Here is a 17,589-nt window from a genome sequence, read left to right on the forward strand (position 1 = left end):
TGTAGAAGTTAGCTCTCTTTGGGTGTTGTCTTCCCTGGGTTCAGAAACCTTTTATATGTAATGCTCTATATCCCTTAAATTTATCTAGTCATCATTCATCCTGGAAATGATAATTACTTGGCAAAAATGCAGTGTATTTCTGAATGAAGTAATCCATTCATATTAATATTTGACTATGACAGATTATTAACTCAAGTACATTTGAAGTATGAAAAAAAGGTGTAAGTTTATTTTTTTAATAAGACAAACTGTGCAACTTGGAAACACATTTGAAGGTTGAGTGATTAGTTTGTCTTAACATCTGAGGATTTGCATGGATATAAAGGGCAGGCAGTTCCACTCTCTCTTTCACTGAACTTGAGTTGACTTTTTCACATTCACCATGGCAACCTCAATGATCAACACATACACGAGCTCTGAAGTGTGTGCCAAAACTTTCCAACGTTAATAATGAATAGGTATGAACTCCATTATACAAACCTCTCTCAACAAGTCACTGCAAAGCTGATGCAATTCCAGGGTGCCATTTCCTTCTCACGGTACACCGCTGTGAAGCCGTAATCCTAGGCTGCAACCTTTGTGGACATTTATGTTTTCCCCCCACTGTAATATATGGCTAAGTCCCTTTGGTCCCCTTCTTACTCTAACATGGATCAATATAGCTTGCTTTGCATCTTCTCCGTTTAAACAAAGAAAGTAATGTTGGAAGGCAAATATTGCTGGAGCAGATGACTTTGGTTTAATGCATCTTTTCCTTAGGAGTGGGAATGCGAGCCTCAGCTGCCCGAATATTTAACTGAAGAAGATCCCCATTTGTTTATCTGTTTAATCGCTCTTTTATCTAGGCCAGCTGCTGCTCCTGCTGCTGCTATAGCCACTCCTAATTGGAACGACGTTGCCTTTGTAGCCTAGTGGTTTAAACCTGGGAGATTGCTACCTGGAACCTGCACCCCCAATTGGTGTCTGAAATGGGCTGCTTTGTAAATCATACTGTGTATTTTAACGCAAAAGATAAACTTTCATGATACAATTTTATTTCAGCCTTATTTCTACTGTGAGGCGTTTTATCATATTACTTTAACGTGAACTGAAGCTTGATCATTGATTTCGTAACCAAAAAATGACTTTGGTTCTGCTTAATATTACTTACAGCCTTTTGTACACCTAACTCCTCTTTTTTAACTCATCAAGACAATTTTATACTTAAGAGTAGTTATTATTCCTTCCATCTAACTATTTGGGTCAGTTTAATGATACATTAATAATTATTAAAGGGAATTGGAATCTATTACATGGTTGGATTCCTGTTAGAGCTCCTGAAAAGCCTTGGAATCAAAGTATTATTCATAGTTTATGGTTTGCTTGTTGTCTTTTCAAAACACTGCTGTAGATCTAAGTGGTGAACATAGCATTTGTGCAACTTTCTCCAAAATTTTATCAGTCTAACTGTCTTTTAGTTTTAATACCTCACAGAAATAGCATGTTTGTCATGATGACAAGGCACCTTCAAAAGCTATGCTGGTAATTACTTTTCTAGGCCCCTTTTGAGACAAATGGTCTTACTGGACATTGATTTGTTTAGTCTTAAGAAATGGACCTTCCGATAGGAGAGAAAGCAAATTATGTAATAATGTATGAACTGACAAAATAGGACTGAATGTTATATTTAAACAAGTGAATTATGTGATGTGAGTCTAAAGCCTCGGTGAAAATCCTTTCTCTTACACAAATGTGCACGTTGAGCTCTGTGTTGGCATTGAAGACAGAGCTCTGCAGAGGCTCCCTGCACCTCAGTCACAACTCTTGTCTGAATTACATTAAACCAGTTGGGGCATGATGAAAGAATCCAAGGTATAAACCCCTTGAGGGCCTGTGAGTCACCATCTCGAAAGATTCTTGAAAGGGTAAGGACGTTTTATAGTTTGATCAATAGGAGCCTGAGAAGTAGGCTGCAGGGTAAGGATATGGTGAGGATTAAAAATTTTTGGATACTTGAAGAATTGAATTACCACCCTGAGAAAGTTCCCAAGAGAAAGAGAGAGGCAGAAAGAGAGACCTTTTCATCATGTCTCAACCAGCAACCAACTTTTCATCTGGGTCAAAATTCAGCCAGAGTAGATTTAATGATAATCAGCCTTTAGCATCCAGCCCCAGTGCAGAACTGTGGCCTGCACAGAGTTGGCTAGAGATCCAAGTGCCCATCAGCCAAGAAGAAGTAAAAGGTGGGGTTGCAGACTTCAAAATTAGAGGAAATTTTCTGTGGAATACTTCATAAAAAGAGGTTCTTCATCCGTTTTTCCAGCCAGAATGAACTTGTACTTTGAAAATGTATGAGACAGTGTTGCAGTTGGGTTTTTCCTCCCTCTTGTTATTGTTATTTTCACATAAGTTGTCAAGCTATTGCATTCATGTGGCCATGAGAATTTAGATTATGTCTGTAAAGGATGCAGTCAGTGGGATGGCATGGTCACTGTCACAAGTACGAAAGTATGAGTAAAGGAGCCTGGCTAAGAATTTCTGAACTCAGAGTAGATTCTAAGAGTTATTGCCACTCCTTTGGCTTTTTCCCAATTCTTAGATATGCACAGAATCCTACCATGAGACATGACTGGATAAAAGCTCAGACTTCCAAGATAAAAACTCAGAGCTGTTTATGTGGTATGCCCAGCAGATCAGAGTGCTGACTGCCATGGCAACAGTGGGCATTTGTCCTGGGCAGCAGGGTAGATGTGGCCTTGAGGACCAGGCATGATGGCCAGGAAGAGGAAAGGGTATGCCCCATTGAAGAACTCGTGCCCTTAGCGTTGGAGCTGTGTCCAGCACCAAGCCCCTCTTCCATTTTCCCTATCTGGGTTACACAGACGAGGCTTCACCTAGAGCAGTTCTTAGTGCATCCAATCAGAATTATGAGGAAAGCTGATTCTCTTGATGAGACCCCAAAGAAAGAGAGCAGGAGACAATGACAAGGGGAACAAATGAAGGAGGGAGAGTTGAATAGGTGGTCAGCCAAGTCTAGTTCTTTATCTTGTACCAGTCCAATCAGTGCCTCTCAGGGCCTCACACCCTTTTGCGTTCCGTGAAGAGTCCTTGCTCGTGCCAAGAACTGGGCAGCTGGCAGCCACACCCTACACAACAAGCTGTGAGAGCCCGTAAATGAGGACATTCTGTTCCTGGATCTTCTCCCTGGGTGAAACGTGCAAGTGTCCACATAGCTAGATAACCTTAAATACCATCGTTTCCTCTTCCTGAGGAGCACCGAGAGGAACTTTCATGGAGCATAGTATGATCACTACAGCCACATAAGGTTATCATAGGTTTTATGTCATAAATAATACCTTTCAAGCATGTTGTAAAAGACCTACTTCACAAGGACATAAAAATACTTCTATGCAAAGATCAGGAAAAATGATACTTTTGAATTGAAATTAAGGTGCATGCTCATTTATGAACACCCGTGTTAGAGGTCATGCAGAAATAGCAGAGCTTTCCTCAGTCTCCTTGGATTGAAAATGTAAACTCCCCTCCTGTTTGTCCCTCCTGCAGTTTGAGTCCTAGTTCAGGCTCTCACTCTAACTCACCAGGAGGGGAATAGGGCCATTCTGGCATGTGCAGGTCTTTCTGGGCAAACCTGTGCAGCAGGTATAGCAGCTGCCCTGTTAAGAACCCAAGTTCACCTAACCTGGGTCCTAAGTCTGGGACAACCAAACGGTACTTTTAGAGACCCTCTTCCCAAACCAGCCCTCTTAGGCAATCTATCATCTGAAACATTGTGTGTTTCTAACGGGGAGGGAAAGGAGTAGTAAAATAGAGAAATACTCATTTGTAAAGGCTGATTTTAAGGCCTAGCAGAGATGCCTTCACAGAAGGCAGTTATCTGTGAAAGCCAAGGTCATGGTGTTTAAAGTTGGCAAAGGGTCGTGGACTTAGCTTTTCTCTGGGAAGGTGACTTTCTGCCCGTGGACCTTCCGTTTCCATTAATCGGAAGTAGTCCTTTAAAAAAAAAAAAAAAAAAAAAAAACTGGAGGGGGGAAAAAACAAAACAACAACAACAACAAAAAAAAAACCAACCTCCTGTTCCATGCCCCAGGCAGCCTTCTTGTGTAGAGCAATCTGTGGCAGCTAGTCAAGTATCTTGGTAGGAGGTTTCCCCTTCAACTCTGGCTGCAGAGCTTCTTACAGTCTTTTAGAGAAACGTCTTACAGGGCCCCCATTTAGGTCTGCCCTTTCTCTCCTGATGTCTCTCTCGGTTTCAGCTTCTCTTCTCAGATCCTTCTTTAGGGGATCATTTTGGATGGGGAATGTATAGGCACGGGCTCACAGGGATGAGGGGTTTCCCCTCAGTCTGGAGACGTTGTAGCATGCATAGGTGCCCCTGGGAGGGGGGAAAGGAAGCCAAAATGCTGTCCACCAGTTTTCCACGTGCAGTGTGTGCTCTTATCCTCAGAGTGACCTTTCGCCCTTCTGCCGCATTGCTTCCCCAAAGATCCCAGGGCCCTTGATAACTGTTAGGCATTTTCAGGAACTGAAATATAATGAAGGGATTGTTCCTATTTATAGAGTTAAACTAAGGATGAAAGGAAAATTAGCATCAGAATAGAATCCTGACTCAGTTTTTAAATTTGCGTCTTTAAATCAAACCTCCCAAAATTAAGAGTTATAGCCACTTAATGAAAAATAATTCATATGTAATGTTTCCCTGTATTAAATTTGCAATCGTTACAGTTAATGCAATACTTTTAACTCAGTGTGTTTAGATTCTTAAAACTAGATGTGTTGAAAGAAAGGTTGCATTTAGCTTTCTCTCATGCATATAAATTTAGTGCAAGCCCTTGTTTTAAGGAGCTTTACATGGTTGAATTGACATTGCTTGGTAAACAATTGAAAAAGTTAAGCATAACCTAGAAGTCATTTAAAACTGTGAGTCATTTTCCTGACAAGCCAATAAGGTAAGAGAACCTGGGTTGCAAAATAATTACTAGCCCAGCCTTACGGGTATCAGCTAAGAAAACAAAGCAGTGGTGTTTTACCACTCTGCAGAGAACAAGCTAAGGTTGCCAACCAAACAAAATAACTTTACACTGACAATGCCAATTTTTACATTTGTTTCAGAACAAGGGACGCTCAAACTACCGGAGGTAAGATTAACATTAAAACATTTTTCTATAATCTCTGCATTTCAAGTTGTTTGCTAACTTAACCAGACTTGAGCTTTTACAATGTTAAATGTGCCTTTTAAAATGAATAGAAAGAAACAGAAATAGGGGGAGCAACCAAGTGCCTGTGAATGCATTGCACAAGTTGAATCAGAGGGATTTTCAGTCTCTATCGGAAGACGTTAGGTGGAAGAAAAATGTGACTATTTAGCGTTAGACTGTGTGTGAAATGGAGCACTCAGAACAGAGGGAAGGTGGCTGTTATCCGAGGAAGCTGGTAGACGTCTGCCTGTCATGAAGTGTGTTGCTGCCCAACATTTGCCAAAATTCTAACATTGTTCATTAAGGACATGGTTTCATGTTCCTAGTAGTTTTCCATTCAAGCACAAACATGGTTAGTACCATGTCCTGTTGATAAAATCATGATCTGATGACATTTCCTTTTGATTTAACACAGAGTCTAACTCCTAATGGCTTGGAAGTATGTGATTCCTGTTACTTCTCACAATAAAGTCACTTAAAATACAAAATAATAAAAAATATGTCAGACACCAGACAACCATTGCCTTGCTCTTTAACTAAAAGTAACAGATTTCTCACCAGACCCCCCCCAAAATACCATAGCAAAAACATTAAAAAAAAAAAAAACATAGCAGAGAAAAATAAAATATAAAATGTTTGTGATTAGTTATGGGAACCAAAAGTACAATAATCTGAGAATTCAGAGTAACAGAATGACAGTAATTATTTATCAAATTATTTTAACATGTAACAATTGTCTCTTTCAAAGTGATGTAATATGTTTTTAATAAGCTAGCATTTATATAGTTGGTAAAAATAATGAAAAGTACAGCAAGATGTCATAAGAGGCACTTGTTTCTACTTTTTTGCATAAGTACGTAATTTGTACAATAGGGTGTGAAGAGTGTGCTATGAAGAAGCTCATATGCATCTATTCAGTGTATTCATTGACTGTATTTTAGAATCTTGAGTCTAGAGCAAGGAATGCATAACAAAATAATATATTTTAAAAATAGGCCACACAAATTCTTTTAGGGCTAAAATAAATTAACCTAAAATTTCCTTTAGTGATTCGTCAACAGGTAAGAGTTTTTTCTCTCAGAGCCATTGGGATTCTTCCAAAAGTGGCAATGAACTTCTTTCGCTTACTCTCTCATGCTATTATTATAGTATTGAAACAGATACCTTGTAGAGCTCTGAACTTTAACTCAGTGTTACTTAACATTTACCCTATTAGAGATATATATATATGTATTATTTTTTCCAGGGAACAAGGTTTTGTTTTAATGAAGTAATGTGAAGTGGGTGTGTTTACAGAAAGAAAGTGTGCTAGTAAGAAGTGGTTAATAATTTTCACATGATATTAAATAATTCTCACAGGTACTTTTATACTCTTAAAAAAAGTACATTTAAGCCTATTATGAAAGGAATTAATTTTCACATTGATTTTTTTTTAAAATAGAGCATCTGTTTTTTAGTGACTTGCTTAAAATAATGTGTAATTTTTATTTAATGTGTGACTGTGCTAATAATCTCTGCTTTGGATGGAGAATTATAGTAAGCTCTTATACTGGCCAGTCCGTGTGGAAACTGGTTTGGTTTAGTAGGAAGTGTGGCAAAAGAATATAAAGAAGCATATACAGATGCTTCCACAGATAAGGTCTTCCACAAATAAATAGCAAAGCCCTTTTGTAAGCGCTGTGATTTTTATTTTTTCCCCCTCTCTTAAGGACCTTCCTGCTCTCCATGTACTGACTTACGGTCTTTTTCTGTTTCCCTTTCAATAGCTATGATTGTGAATTTTTTATCTTTAATTTTGTACTTTATGCTCAAGGTAGGCCAGTGTTCAATAGCTACAGGATCCAGGGGCCTCCATAACCATCCTGGGATGTTCACCCCACATCCCATTATAGAGTAGACCTTCAGAAAGCCCCGCTGGCTCCAAGAAGCAAGTTTATCATTTCATATCTGTGGAGCTACTTGAAATTCATTCCACAGGTTAAAACAGACAGAAGAACCAAAGCCAGCTTCCATATAATTTAGAAAATGAAACTTTGCTTGTGTTGTTGGTAAAATCAACAGAGAATTAGGTTTTTCTCCCAACAGAGGCAGGAAAAGAGAGCTTCTTGCATCCAAGTATCTTTTTTTTTTTTTTTAAGAGGAAGACGAAGTAGTAGATCATGAAGCAAGAAATAACTACCAAGTACTTATAAAATTAGGTTTGTTTACCCCCCCCCCACCTTGTTTTAGGTAGATCAAAGGAGATTGAGAAGGTTCTGGAGACTGATTCTTATCGCCATGAGAGCCATGTGGGGCTGCAGCTGAGAGGGCCCGGGGGGCGGGGGGCGGAGGGGGAAGGGGAGGGGCTACCGCATGTGCCTCCCCTCCTGTCTCCCCTTCCTGCTGGGTACAAAGGCCTGTCCAGCTCTGCCCTGGGCTTTTGAGAATGTAGGTTGGGGAGGGGCGTATGTGGACAGAGATGACAGGATAGCAATTCAAATTTACATTTTAAAATTGTTCAAAATTTTCTGATAAGCATTTCTAAGTTTTTTATAATATAAAATACTTTTTAGGTCCTTTTCTTAAAGTATAAAACATTTCATGCTATCCAAATGCATCTGGTCTTATGAGGAGTTGAAAATTCCTGGGGTTTTTTTTTTTGTATTTCTTAAATATATCATAGTTCATTACAATGTCCACCCTTCCTGTAGAAAGGTTTCTGTTTTCAGGGTGACTGATTTTCAGTGACTTTTCAAGAGGAAGAACCTAAGACATACCTAGTAAGGCATTAACTTGGTAGAAGAATTAATTCTTTATGTGAATTTAAACATTCAAAATACCATGACGTTAATAATAATGATAATAATGATAATAAGCTATCATATCACTTAATAATCCTTACCATTGGCAAGAACTGTTCCAAGCACATGTAAATTAATTCATTTAGTTCTCACCACAAACCCTATGAAGTAGGTACTATTATTATCCCCATTTTATAGGTGAGAAAACTGAGGCACAGAGATATAAACTAACTTGCTCATGATCAAACAGGTGCCAAGTGGTAGGAACTGAATTTTAATTTAGGTAGTCTTATTCTAGAATCCATACTCTTAATAATTACACTGTGTTGCCTATTTTAATCCTAAATTCAAGGTAATATAGAGTTGCTTTTGAACTCAGGTTCTCTTTTTTGTGTTTTAAGTTTATAGTTTGTAAATAGTACCAGTTTAGGGATTCTAGGAATCAGACCAAAATGTTGAATTCCTTTCTTGCCTTCCTAGCACTTTGATAATAGAAGGTATGAGACCAGCAGAAAGAGAGCTTCTATTGTATGTTAAGAAGGTGGTGGGACCCTGCAACATTTGAGCTTCTTCTAGACCTACCCACTCTCACTGAGACTTTAAAAAATTAAAAAAAAAAAAAGGTGGTGGAATATGTAGGAAGTAAATAAGGGCAAGATACCCATCATTATATATTTTCCTATTGAAAGTATTGTCAGTTGTGTTGTTCAATGTCCTTTGCTTAGAAAGCTCCAAAGAAGAAATTATAAAATCTCAGGTAGGAGAGAATTTTTCTTTGAAAGCAGTTTTCTTTCATATTATCAGATCTGAATCTGTAACTCATCTTGCTTCCCCTTTGTGTAGCTTGGCCACCAGGAAGTCCACAGCAACATTTTCCTCTGTCTCCCAGGGACTCTCTCTATAACAGTATACCCAATGCAGCTATCCATCTTGCTCAGCATAGCTTCAATGCTGATGTTAATGCTCTTATTAGTTTTTACAAATCCACGTTGAAAGGAGTTGGGGTAAAAACAAAAATTACATTAAAAAAATTTCTCCAATTTGCTTTCACCTGAGAACCCTGAGAGTCTGCTGGATATGGCTTTGAGGCCCTTTGGGAGGCTGAAAAACCCCATTTCACCCATTTAACTTGTCAATGAAAACAACAGAAGGAACCCTGAGAAAAATCCATGGCTAATGTGTGCTTAGCACAGCCAAGTGTGCTCTGAATGATACCAAAACTCCAGACACCAGCACAAACCCTAACACACAAGAAAAGAAAATGGCTTTTGTGAAAATCTAGATTATATTGATAGTCGTGGACCCAGCATTTCATCTAGTTGTGTAATAACAAGTGAAAATCAAGTCCTTCTTAATTAGTGAGATCACTATAGTTATTAGGTGGGAATGAATTTAATGCCTATGGAATCAAATGTGTAGCCGTGCATTTTCAAAGATTTAAAATCTTTTGTTTTGCATCTGAGCTATAATTTTTGTAATGTGTACTTTTTCTTATGGATTCCTTTTCTACAATAATAATTGACTTTTCTGGTTCATAAGCTGTATGTTTTGTTTTTTAAAAGTATTCAGATACAACTGGTCTTAATTAAAACCCTATTTTCATTTAAGTGTTTTCTAAAATCAGAGCTTCAGGTCTTTGTTTTGAGGTTGTATACCCTTTTCAGTCTCTGGTCTGTCAGGCCCTATAAACAGCTGAGTTAGAGTTTTAGGAGATGAGTTTAAGCCTATTGCTCATATGTCTTTGCTGGGAACATTCTCCAACCAAGAGTGGCTGCTTGGGCTTTGTTCTCCTAGTTCCTGTAGTGCCTATGACTTTAAAAAAAAAATCGAGTCACAATGTCTGGAGTTAGCAAACAAAAATATTTCCTTTTTTTTAGTGTTATAAGTTATCAATGACTTATTAAATGTAACAATGTTCATGTGGAAGACTTATTAGAGAAACAAAAAGCAAACTTTAAAACTGTGTTTTGATCAAATTTAGTCGTGCTTTCTTTGGAAAAAGTGCAACATTCATTGGTTTTCCAAAGTGTCAGACGTAATATAATTTAATAATGCAAAATCACCAACACATCTTTGCTTTCTTTTCTTTTCGTGCATAGAAACGGACCAATGGGCTCCGAAGAAATCCCAGGCCGGTGGATCCAGGTGTGTTTCTGATTAAACGTCCTATAATCATGACTTCAGTTAAGTGCTTAGGAAAGTACATGGGAATTGCTGTGGAAAGTCAGGCATATTGTCGGCCTTTGTTTCTCACAGTTTGGTGTATAATGTGTGACCAGGAGGCCACGGTCGAATGTGTAAATCATTCACCTGGTGAGTAACCACCGGTACCGCACGCTTTTTACAATCAGCAGTTGAGCTGGTTATTTGCTTACTGAACAGCCTCAGGGTGCTTGGTTAATGCTCACATACCCAGCGACCTCCCCCTGTGCCCTTCTAAATCTGGGAAGAAAATCATCCAGCAGGCTGGCACTTAAAAATTAGCGTTTTTGAAGTGAGTAGGGGAGAACATAAACCAGAAAAATTATACCCTCCCCATTTGAGAAAATTTCTTCATCCTCTATCTATGCTGTTTTGTAATAGAAGCATGGTTTTTAGGACTTTGTAAACAAATTTCCTCTCTGGAGACCAATTATTTGCCTGCAGAAAACATTCAGTTGCTTTCTGTTTAACATTGTGAGGTTTGTCCTGTCGTTATTTTAGCATAATTATTTTTTTCATCCATTAAGCAATGCCTTCCACAGTTTAATTACCAAAGATCTTATGTATATGATCCTTTTGTGAGTAAAAGGTATTCACAGCTAGAGGATTCTAATAGATAAACTTGATAATAAATGAAGTAGAACATGAAATATAGAGTATCCTTGCTGGAAAATCATCTGGATTATGTGTTTTGTTTTGTTTTCTCATCGTAAACAATGTTCACCTAGTTGTAAAGTTTAGTCTTCAAAGCGTTATAGCTTATAACTGAAACCACACCCATGTAGCCATGCCAATTTATGAGATGTTTGAGATTTATGGGAGCTTTGTTGCCTCTGGCTAGAAATTGCCTCACTTGTGTCCTGAGATCAATTTAAATCTTTTAACTACAGAACAAAATTGAGGCCATTAAAAAATGGGGTTCTGGGTCACTTTTTAATAGTCCTAACTTTCCCAAGAAAATACCCTTTGCAGAGGATTCTGCAATAATATTTAGAAGTGACTTCCTCTATTCTATTTGGTAAGAGTATATGATTGTGACCATAATATTTTTGTCTTATTTTGTGTGTTATGGTATTTCTATTTCAGAAAATTAACCATTATAAATGTTGTTTTTTAAATGTCTTTCTCTCATGAGCATTTCTATTTAGTCCATTTTCCTCCAGGGAAATGCATTTCTTTGTTTATAGTATGTCAGTAGGTACATATTTGCCTCTTAACAATGTACTATATAGCCAAAATTTTCTGGGATCTCTTAGATTATTTAAAGGAAAGTATAGTAAATTCACAGGTTATAAACATGGCAATGTAGACCAATAATAAGTTTATACTCCTTTATCCTAATGGTGATGGCTTTGCATAGATACAACCCTTCTGGTATTTCTATTTATTCAAAGATTTTAGAGCTTCATAAAAATAAACTTATAAAGGTGCTATTGTATGCTATGTTTGTAAGAACATATAATAGTTTTCCATTAGGTAATAAATATATATGAGTATATTTCTCACTTTTCTACATTTTTGGAAAAAACAAATAGTTCATGATCTTGCCTGTTGAAGCTGTATTTCTCCCTGTAGCTATCTTTTGATTTAGGCTAGAATTATGTAATCAAGTTTGCCTGACTTTTGCATCTCTGCCTCTTTCTGCTTGACAAGGCGCAGACTTCTTTGGTCAAAGTTAACCCTTGCTTGGTGACGATCTTGCCTTGACCCTGATGTGGCTATTGTTTAGCAGATTTTCACAGTTGTATGGGAGATGTCTCACCCCAGATGTTTAAACAGGGGGTTGGTGAGATTGAGGCTGCATGGACAAACTTCTTCTAAGGTGCATTATTTGCTGTTAGTGCTTTTACCATGGAAGTTCCTTTGATTTTTTTTCTCTTCTAGCTAATTTCATTGACATATCCATGTGCTAATACACTGACTCCTTTCCAGGGCCTTACTTAGGGTGGGTTGTAGAAAAAACTGGTTAAACAGTCTCAGAGGCCAGGTGTTACCATTTCATGAGTCCAAATTTCAGAGCTAGGTACAAAGGTAAATTAAATATCTTCTCCATAAACCTTTTGTCTGGGAAAGGAACTTAATACATAATTCAGTGGGTAGTGGGTACTTAATAAATATTTGCTGCATGAATTAATGAATGGCTGTATGCTTTTTCTGTATGTGTTGGCTCTTGCTTTTTAAATTCTTCCTGCTGATGTACTAATGGAACACAACAGCGTAGTCTAGTGGTGGGAAGCATGGCTCTGAGCCACATTGCCTGGGCCTGGGACCGGACTTAGCTGTTCGCTTGCTGTTTGACCTTCGGCAGTTTGCCTCCTCTCTCTGTGCTGAAGTTTCATCATTTGTAAAAGGAGTCTAATAACAGTTCCTACCTTACAAAGTTGTTGTGAGCATTGTGTGAGTTAATACATGTAAAGTACTTTTAAAAGTGCCCAGTATGTAGTAAATGCTAAGTGATAACAAGGATTATACAATTAGTTTGTATTAAAGCATGTTATTTAATATTGGATATTTTGTCACGTGAAGAAGAATTAATAATATTTGCCCATTATTTCTTTTCAAACAGACTCTGAGTTTTATGTTGAATTTCCATTAAAGCAAGAAGTTACATAATCACAGTCATTTTCAGATTTATCATTATTCCCTACTTACCCGATGGATTTCATGACCTTTTGCTTATCTTTACCAATAGACACAATCAGTAGTTATGGTTGAAATATTTTTTTAGTGAAATTACTAGTGTTTGTGATTGCAATAAAGCAACAAAGAAAGACTCCCAAGGTTGAAAATGTATCATTCAAACCCAAGAAAGATGTGGGCTGTAAGTTTGCAGTGTAGCTTTTTAGCACATTTAAAATGTTTACTCTTTATTAATAATTGTGGTTAATCTTTATAGACTATTTGCAAATGGCTTTGTTCTTTATTTTTTGTCTCTGTTGTGTTCTAAGAACTTATCAATTATGATCTTGACTGCTTTTATAAATACAGTAAAGTGTTAGATGCAAATTTTGATAGTTCTTTTGGATTTCTTAAATATAGCAGGGTGTTTTCATCAGTTTGTACTTTTCTTCCTGAGACAGATGTTGATATCAGGAAAATAACACTTGTAACAGACAGATCAATTATTTCAGGAACACGGAGGTGCTAGGCCTTTTTCAAGAACATGAGATCATAAATCTCAAGAAAATCTGAGCACTGGTGTAATATTTTTCACCTAAAGTGGCACTCAAGGTCAAAGTTACCAATTAAATTTTAATACTGAGCTTTAAAAATTTCCCTCTGTCTAAGTATAGGAGATACAAGATTTATTTCAGTTTGCATGTGGCAAATGTATATACCAGGGCATGATTTCTTTTCATTGAGTCTATGTTTTTAGACTACTGCAAAATTGTCTTCTATTTGTGGAAATCATAGATAGCATCCTGTGTTAAGTCCAGTCACTAGCTTTTAAAAAATTCAGGCCATTGTTCTGTGTTGTGCTGCCTGAAGATTAGATTGAGTAGATGGGAAATGTTTAGGTAGCTTACTCCCTTTCTGATCTTAAGTTACTGGTGTGCTTTGTGATAACCTTGAATAGTAAATGAATAGATAATGGTTAAATTGATGAGTCCTTTCTGCGAGCTCTTGCTTCTCATGTGCTCATTGTTAAACTCTTGATTACAAAGAGATACATGTGGCTTAGAAACACTGTCTTTTGTTATTCACCAAGGAGATGTCTTACTGTTTCTTAGCAGAGACATCTTCAAAGACAGTCACTCTCTCTTTCAGGTGGATAAGATTGATACATAACACCTGCCATTACTATTTGTTCTTGTATGAAGAAAGGAATTCAAGAAATCTTTATTTCATTACCAACTTCCTTTCTTACATGATATTAAGCACAGGAATATCATTAATTATAAAGCATGTCCCCTCTCCACAGGGAATTTATATGCTACCTAGGAAAGGAATAGATACAGGCACAAAGTTTTGATTGCATAAATGAATGTATATAAATGTACATAAAACATTTAAATGTTATATACTATTTTATATATGGATCTATTATAGTATGACATAGTATCTTAAAACAATTAGTGAACAGTTTGATAAACATAGAAAACTCTAATTATACAGTACATGCAAATAGAAAAGGCAAGCAAATGTGGACTCAAATTGCTTTTAAACTGGGTTATGTGTAGATGTTTTCATAAATAAAAATTTGGTTATGCTTGCTTATTGTGCTGAATTATAATTTAATGTAATTCTCCTTAGTGTTTTAATTTCAAAGGATTACTAAATTCGTTCCAAATCTAAACAGAATTGTTGGTTGCTTTTAGATTTGCTTTTAAACATAATATCAAAATGCTTAATAGAGAAATCTAAATCTTATATTTTAGTTTCCAAATAAAATAGATGAGAAAAACACCAACTTAGTATCTTTAAAATCATGAATCTAAAAGTATATTGTTTCTTCTTTCTTATATGAGGGAAACAAATGTATATTCTTGAAGGTTTCAGTAAATGAGCTTTTGTCTATAATAAATAAGTAATAAAGTTTCCATAGATTATAATATTTCCATATTAATCAGTCAGATCTACTTCTGTCTTTTCTGTCACCTCCAAAACCAATTTCTCATCAAATATAAATCCTAATCTAAATATTAGGAGCATAATTGTAAATGTGTAAAAATATATTTCACATTGAAAGAAATGAACTTGAAAAAACTGGGACAGTAACCCAGTGATTAAGATTCATTGCAGAGAAATGAGAAATGCAAGCTGTGAGCGAATGCTGGGGAGAATGCTCTGGTTTTTAAAATAGCTGATTTTTTTTTTTTGCAGCTTCTATTAAACTATGGACAATAAGACTAGTTTTGCACTAAGGCAGTTGATCCCCTTGTAGTTATTTTCAGGACTAACCTTTCTGATTTTCTTTACCATGATAACAGACTTTTGAAATGAGCATCTTTTTTTTGGGTTGAGGAGGATTTATTTTTCCCTTTCAAGGTTCTTTCTGAGTTCACAAAAGATCACCACGGCTGTCGTCTGGCAGGTCTGCACACGCCTTGCCAAGCCAGTCTTTCACACTGGTCAGGTACCTTCAGAATAGGAACAAAGGTGAGGTGAATATTCAAAGATGTACACAGGGTGCTTTTAGATAGGAAACATAGCGTCACTAATATGATTATTGAAATAACAAGACATTTGGGTTATAATATTCAGAAGCTACTTCTGGGCCATTCATGCACTTCTCACAATTTCTATTACCGTAGTAGTTATGTCTTTAGAAGATAAAGTGTGAATCTATTAAATATGTAGAAAAAATTTGAAAAGGAAGTCTTGAACCTAGTGAGCTACTTTAAACATTTATCATTAACAAAATGCTTCTTATTTAGGCCTAAACTTCCTTTGCCGTACTTATGGCTGCACTAGTCGAATGCTATTCCATTTCAGGGGAGGAAAAAAAAAAAAAAAAGAATGCACCATATAGTGCTAAATAGACAAGGAAACTTCAGGAATTTCTTATGGGCCAACAACTTCTGAGAGCCAGGTATCCTTGTTTCAGAGCTTAGAACTGTAGTAACTTAAGTGAAAGGAACCAGTTGGGTCAAAACATATTGGCTTCCATTAACAATGTTTGATGTAAATGATGTCCGGCTGGTATCAGGACATCAATAAGGTAATCCTTAATATAATATATAATTTTATTAATGCTACAGTCTATATATAAATAATGAGCATGGTTATCAAATTATTGAAATATTGGAGTACAGTTTGTGGAATTTCTGTCAAAATGACTCATATTGGCAATTGGTTATCTTTCAGTATATTCAAAGCATGTTGATTTTTAAATTTTTAATGTGAATGAAAACAAAAGTTTATGTTAGGTTCTTATAATTGTTTATATATATCATTTTTCTTTTGAGACTAACTCTTTTTTTCTGTACAGATATTAGAAATATATGGAAGTTTCCCCCTTTGAGGAACTTGGAATTTTGTTGGAGTGATGAGACATACAAACATGACATGTCAAACAGTAATACTGTGCAGTATATGATGAGCTGTGGTATAGGTTATGAATGGTTTAGTAGACTATGAATGCAGCTGAGCGAGAATTCATTGCAGACTTAAAAAAAAAAACACAGGACAAGGAAACAAAATATCTAACAGATACATCAGTAAAAGTAAATTTATTAGAACTACACGTGTCTAAGTGGAATTATTCTGTTACTAGGTTTGGGTCAGTTCAGTTCTATATGAACCAATATGTTTTTGTTTAGCAAGTGCCATAAACCCATTTCATACTTGTTTTAGAAAAAAGAAGGCGGGGGGATATACTGACTTAGGTAACTAGGAAGTCCAGATTGTTTTGGCTTCAGGTAGAGTTGGATCCAGGGGCTTAATTTATATCATCAGAGTTCGATTTCTCCCTATGTCTCAGTTCTCTTTTCTCTTCTGTTGACTTCCTGGCAACAGGGACCTCAGGCAGGTATGTCTCATTTGAAGGCAAAGTTGTCCATTAGCAATTCTCAATGTATATTGTTCCCACAGCTAGTGAATCCAGAAAAAATAGAATGCCTTTTCCCCAGTAAATCTAGCAAAAATCCCAAGGAAGGCTTCAGTTGGCCTGGCCTAGACCATATGCTCATCACTGCAGCCGTCACTGTGGCCAGAGTGCCCTGTCATTGGCCAGCCTGGCTTCCATCCCTACTTCCAACTTGGGGAGTGGGGCTGACCTGGCTTGTCCACATGGAATTTGTTTCCTATAATTCTATGTTTACAAAAGAATGGGAGAGGGAAGAAAAGAAGGTTGGTTTTAGCAGATTATAATGTACATCTCTTGTGTGCAACAATTTTCACACAATTTCCTTCCTTGGGCATACTGTGGCTGGATTCTCCACTTCTCTTACTTTGTCCTGTAAACATTTGTAGGCTCCTCTGTTTGATTGTTTTCTAGTATCAAAAGAGGTAAATCTGGAGGAATGTACCTAAAACAGGCACTGAGGATTCCCAACAAAGGCTCATTCCAACTGGCAGCTTCAGTTTACAGCAATACCAAGCAAACAACTGTGTTTTTGCCATACAATTGCTCTTCTTAGAACCCTGTCACTATACCTAAAATATAAAGTTGATGTTCTCCTTTTATTATAATGTAGGTACTAATTCTAGTTGGTGATAATCCTTTGTTCTACTCTTACCTACTCACATATTAGTATAGATTTGCCCACTGGATTAGAGAGGGGAAGAAACGGGACCTAACACAACATGTTTTGTGAGAACAGAAGGGAAGAAAGGTTCCTCTCTGCTGGAAGGGACAGGGTGAGAATGTGGGAAAGCCAGAGAACGCAGCCCTGGAGGCATTAAGTGTAGGCCACAGCCTGCTTCTGTGGCAATAAAGGAGTAAGGAGGAAAGAAAGAGACCTTTTTCA

The 17,589-nt window shown here is 36.9% G+C and overlaps 1 protein-coding gene across 1 annotated transcript in view; it reads left to right on the forward strand.

Moving 5' to 3' along the window:
* Positions 1 to 17,589, forward strand: part of VAV3 (vav guanine nucleotide exchange factor 3) — a 363,845-nt gene that overhangs the window by 240,990 nt on the left and 105,266 nt on the right. Inside the window, exons 18-19 of the mRNA XM_069479072.1 lie at positions 5,110 to 5,135; positions 10,075 to 10,120. Coding sequence (XP_069335173.1) covers positions 5,110 to 5,135; positions 10,075 to 10,120 — 72 coding nt within the window. The remainder of the gene's footprint in view (positions 1 to 5,109; positions 5,136 to 10,074; positions 10,121 to 17,589) is intronic.

This window comes from Eulemur rufifrons, chromosome 8 (genome assembly GCF_041146395.1).
Source record: "Eulemur rufifrons isolate Redbay chromosome 8, OSU_ERuf_1, whole genome shotgun sequence".
NCBI classification, from domain to species: Eukaryota; Metazoa; Chordata; class Mammalia; order Primates; family Lemuridae; genus Eulemur; species Eulemur rufifrons.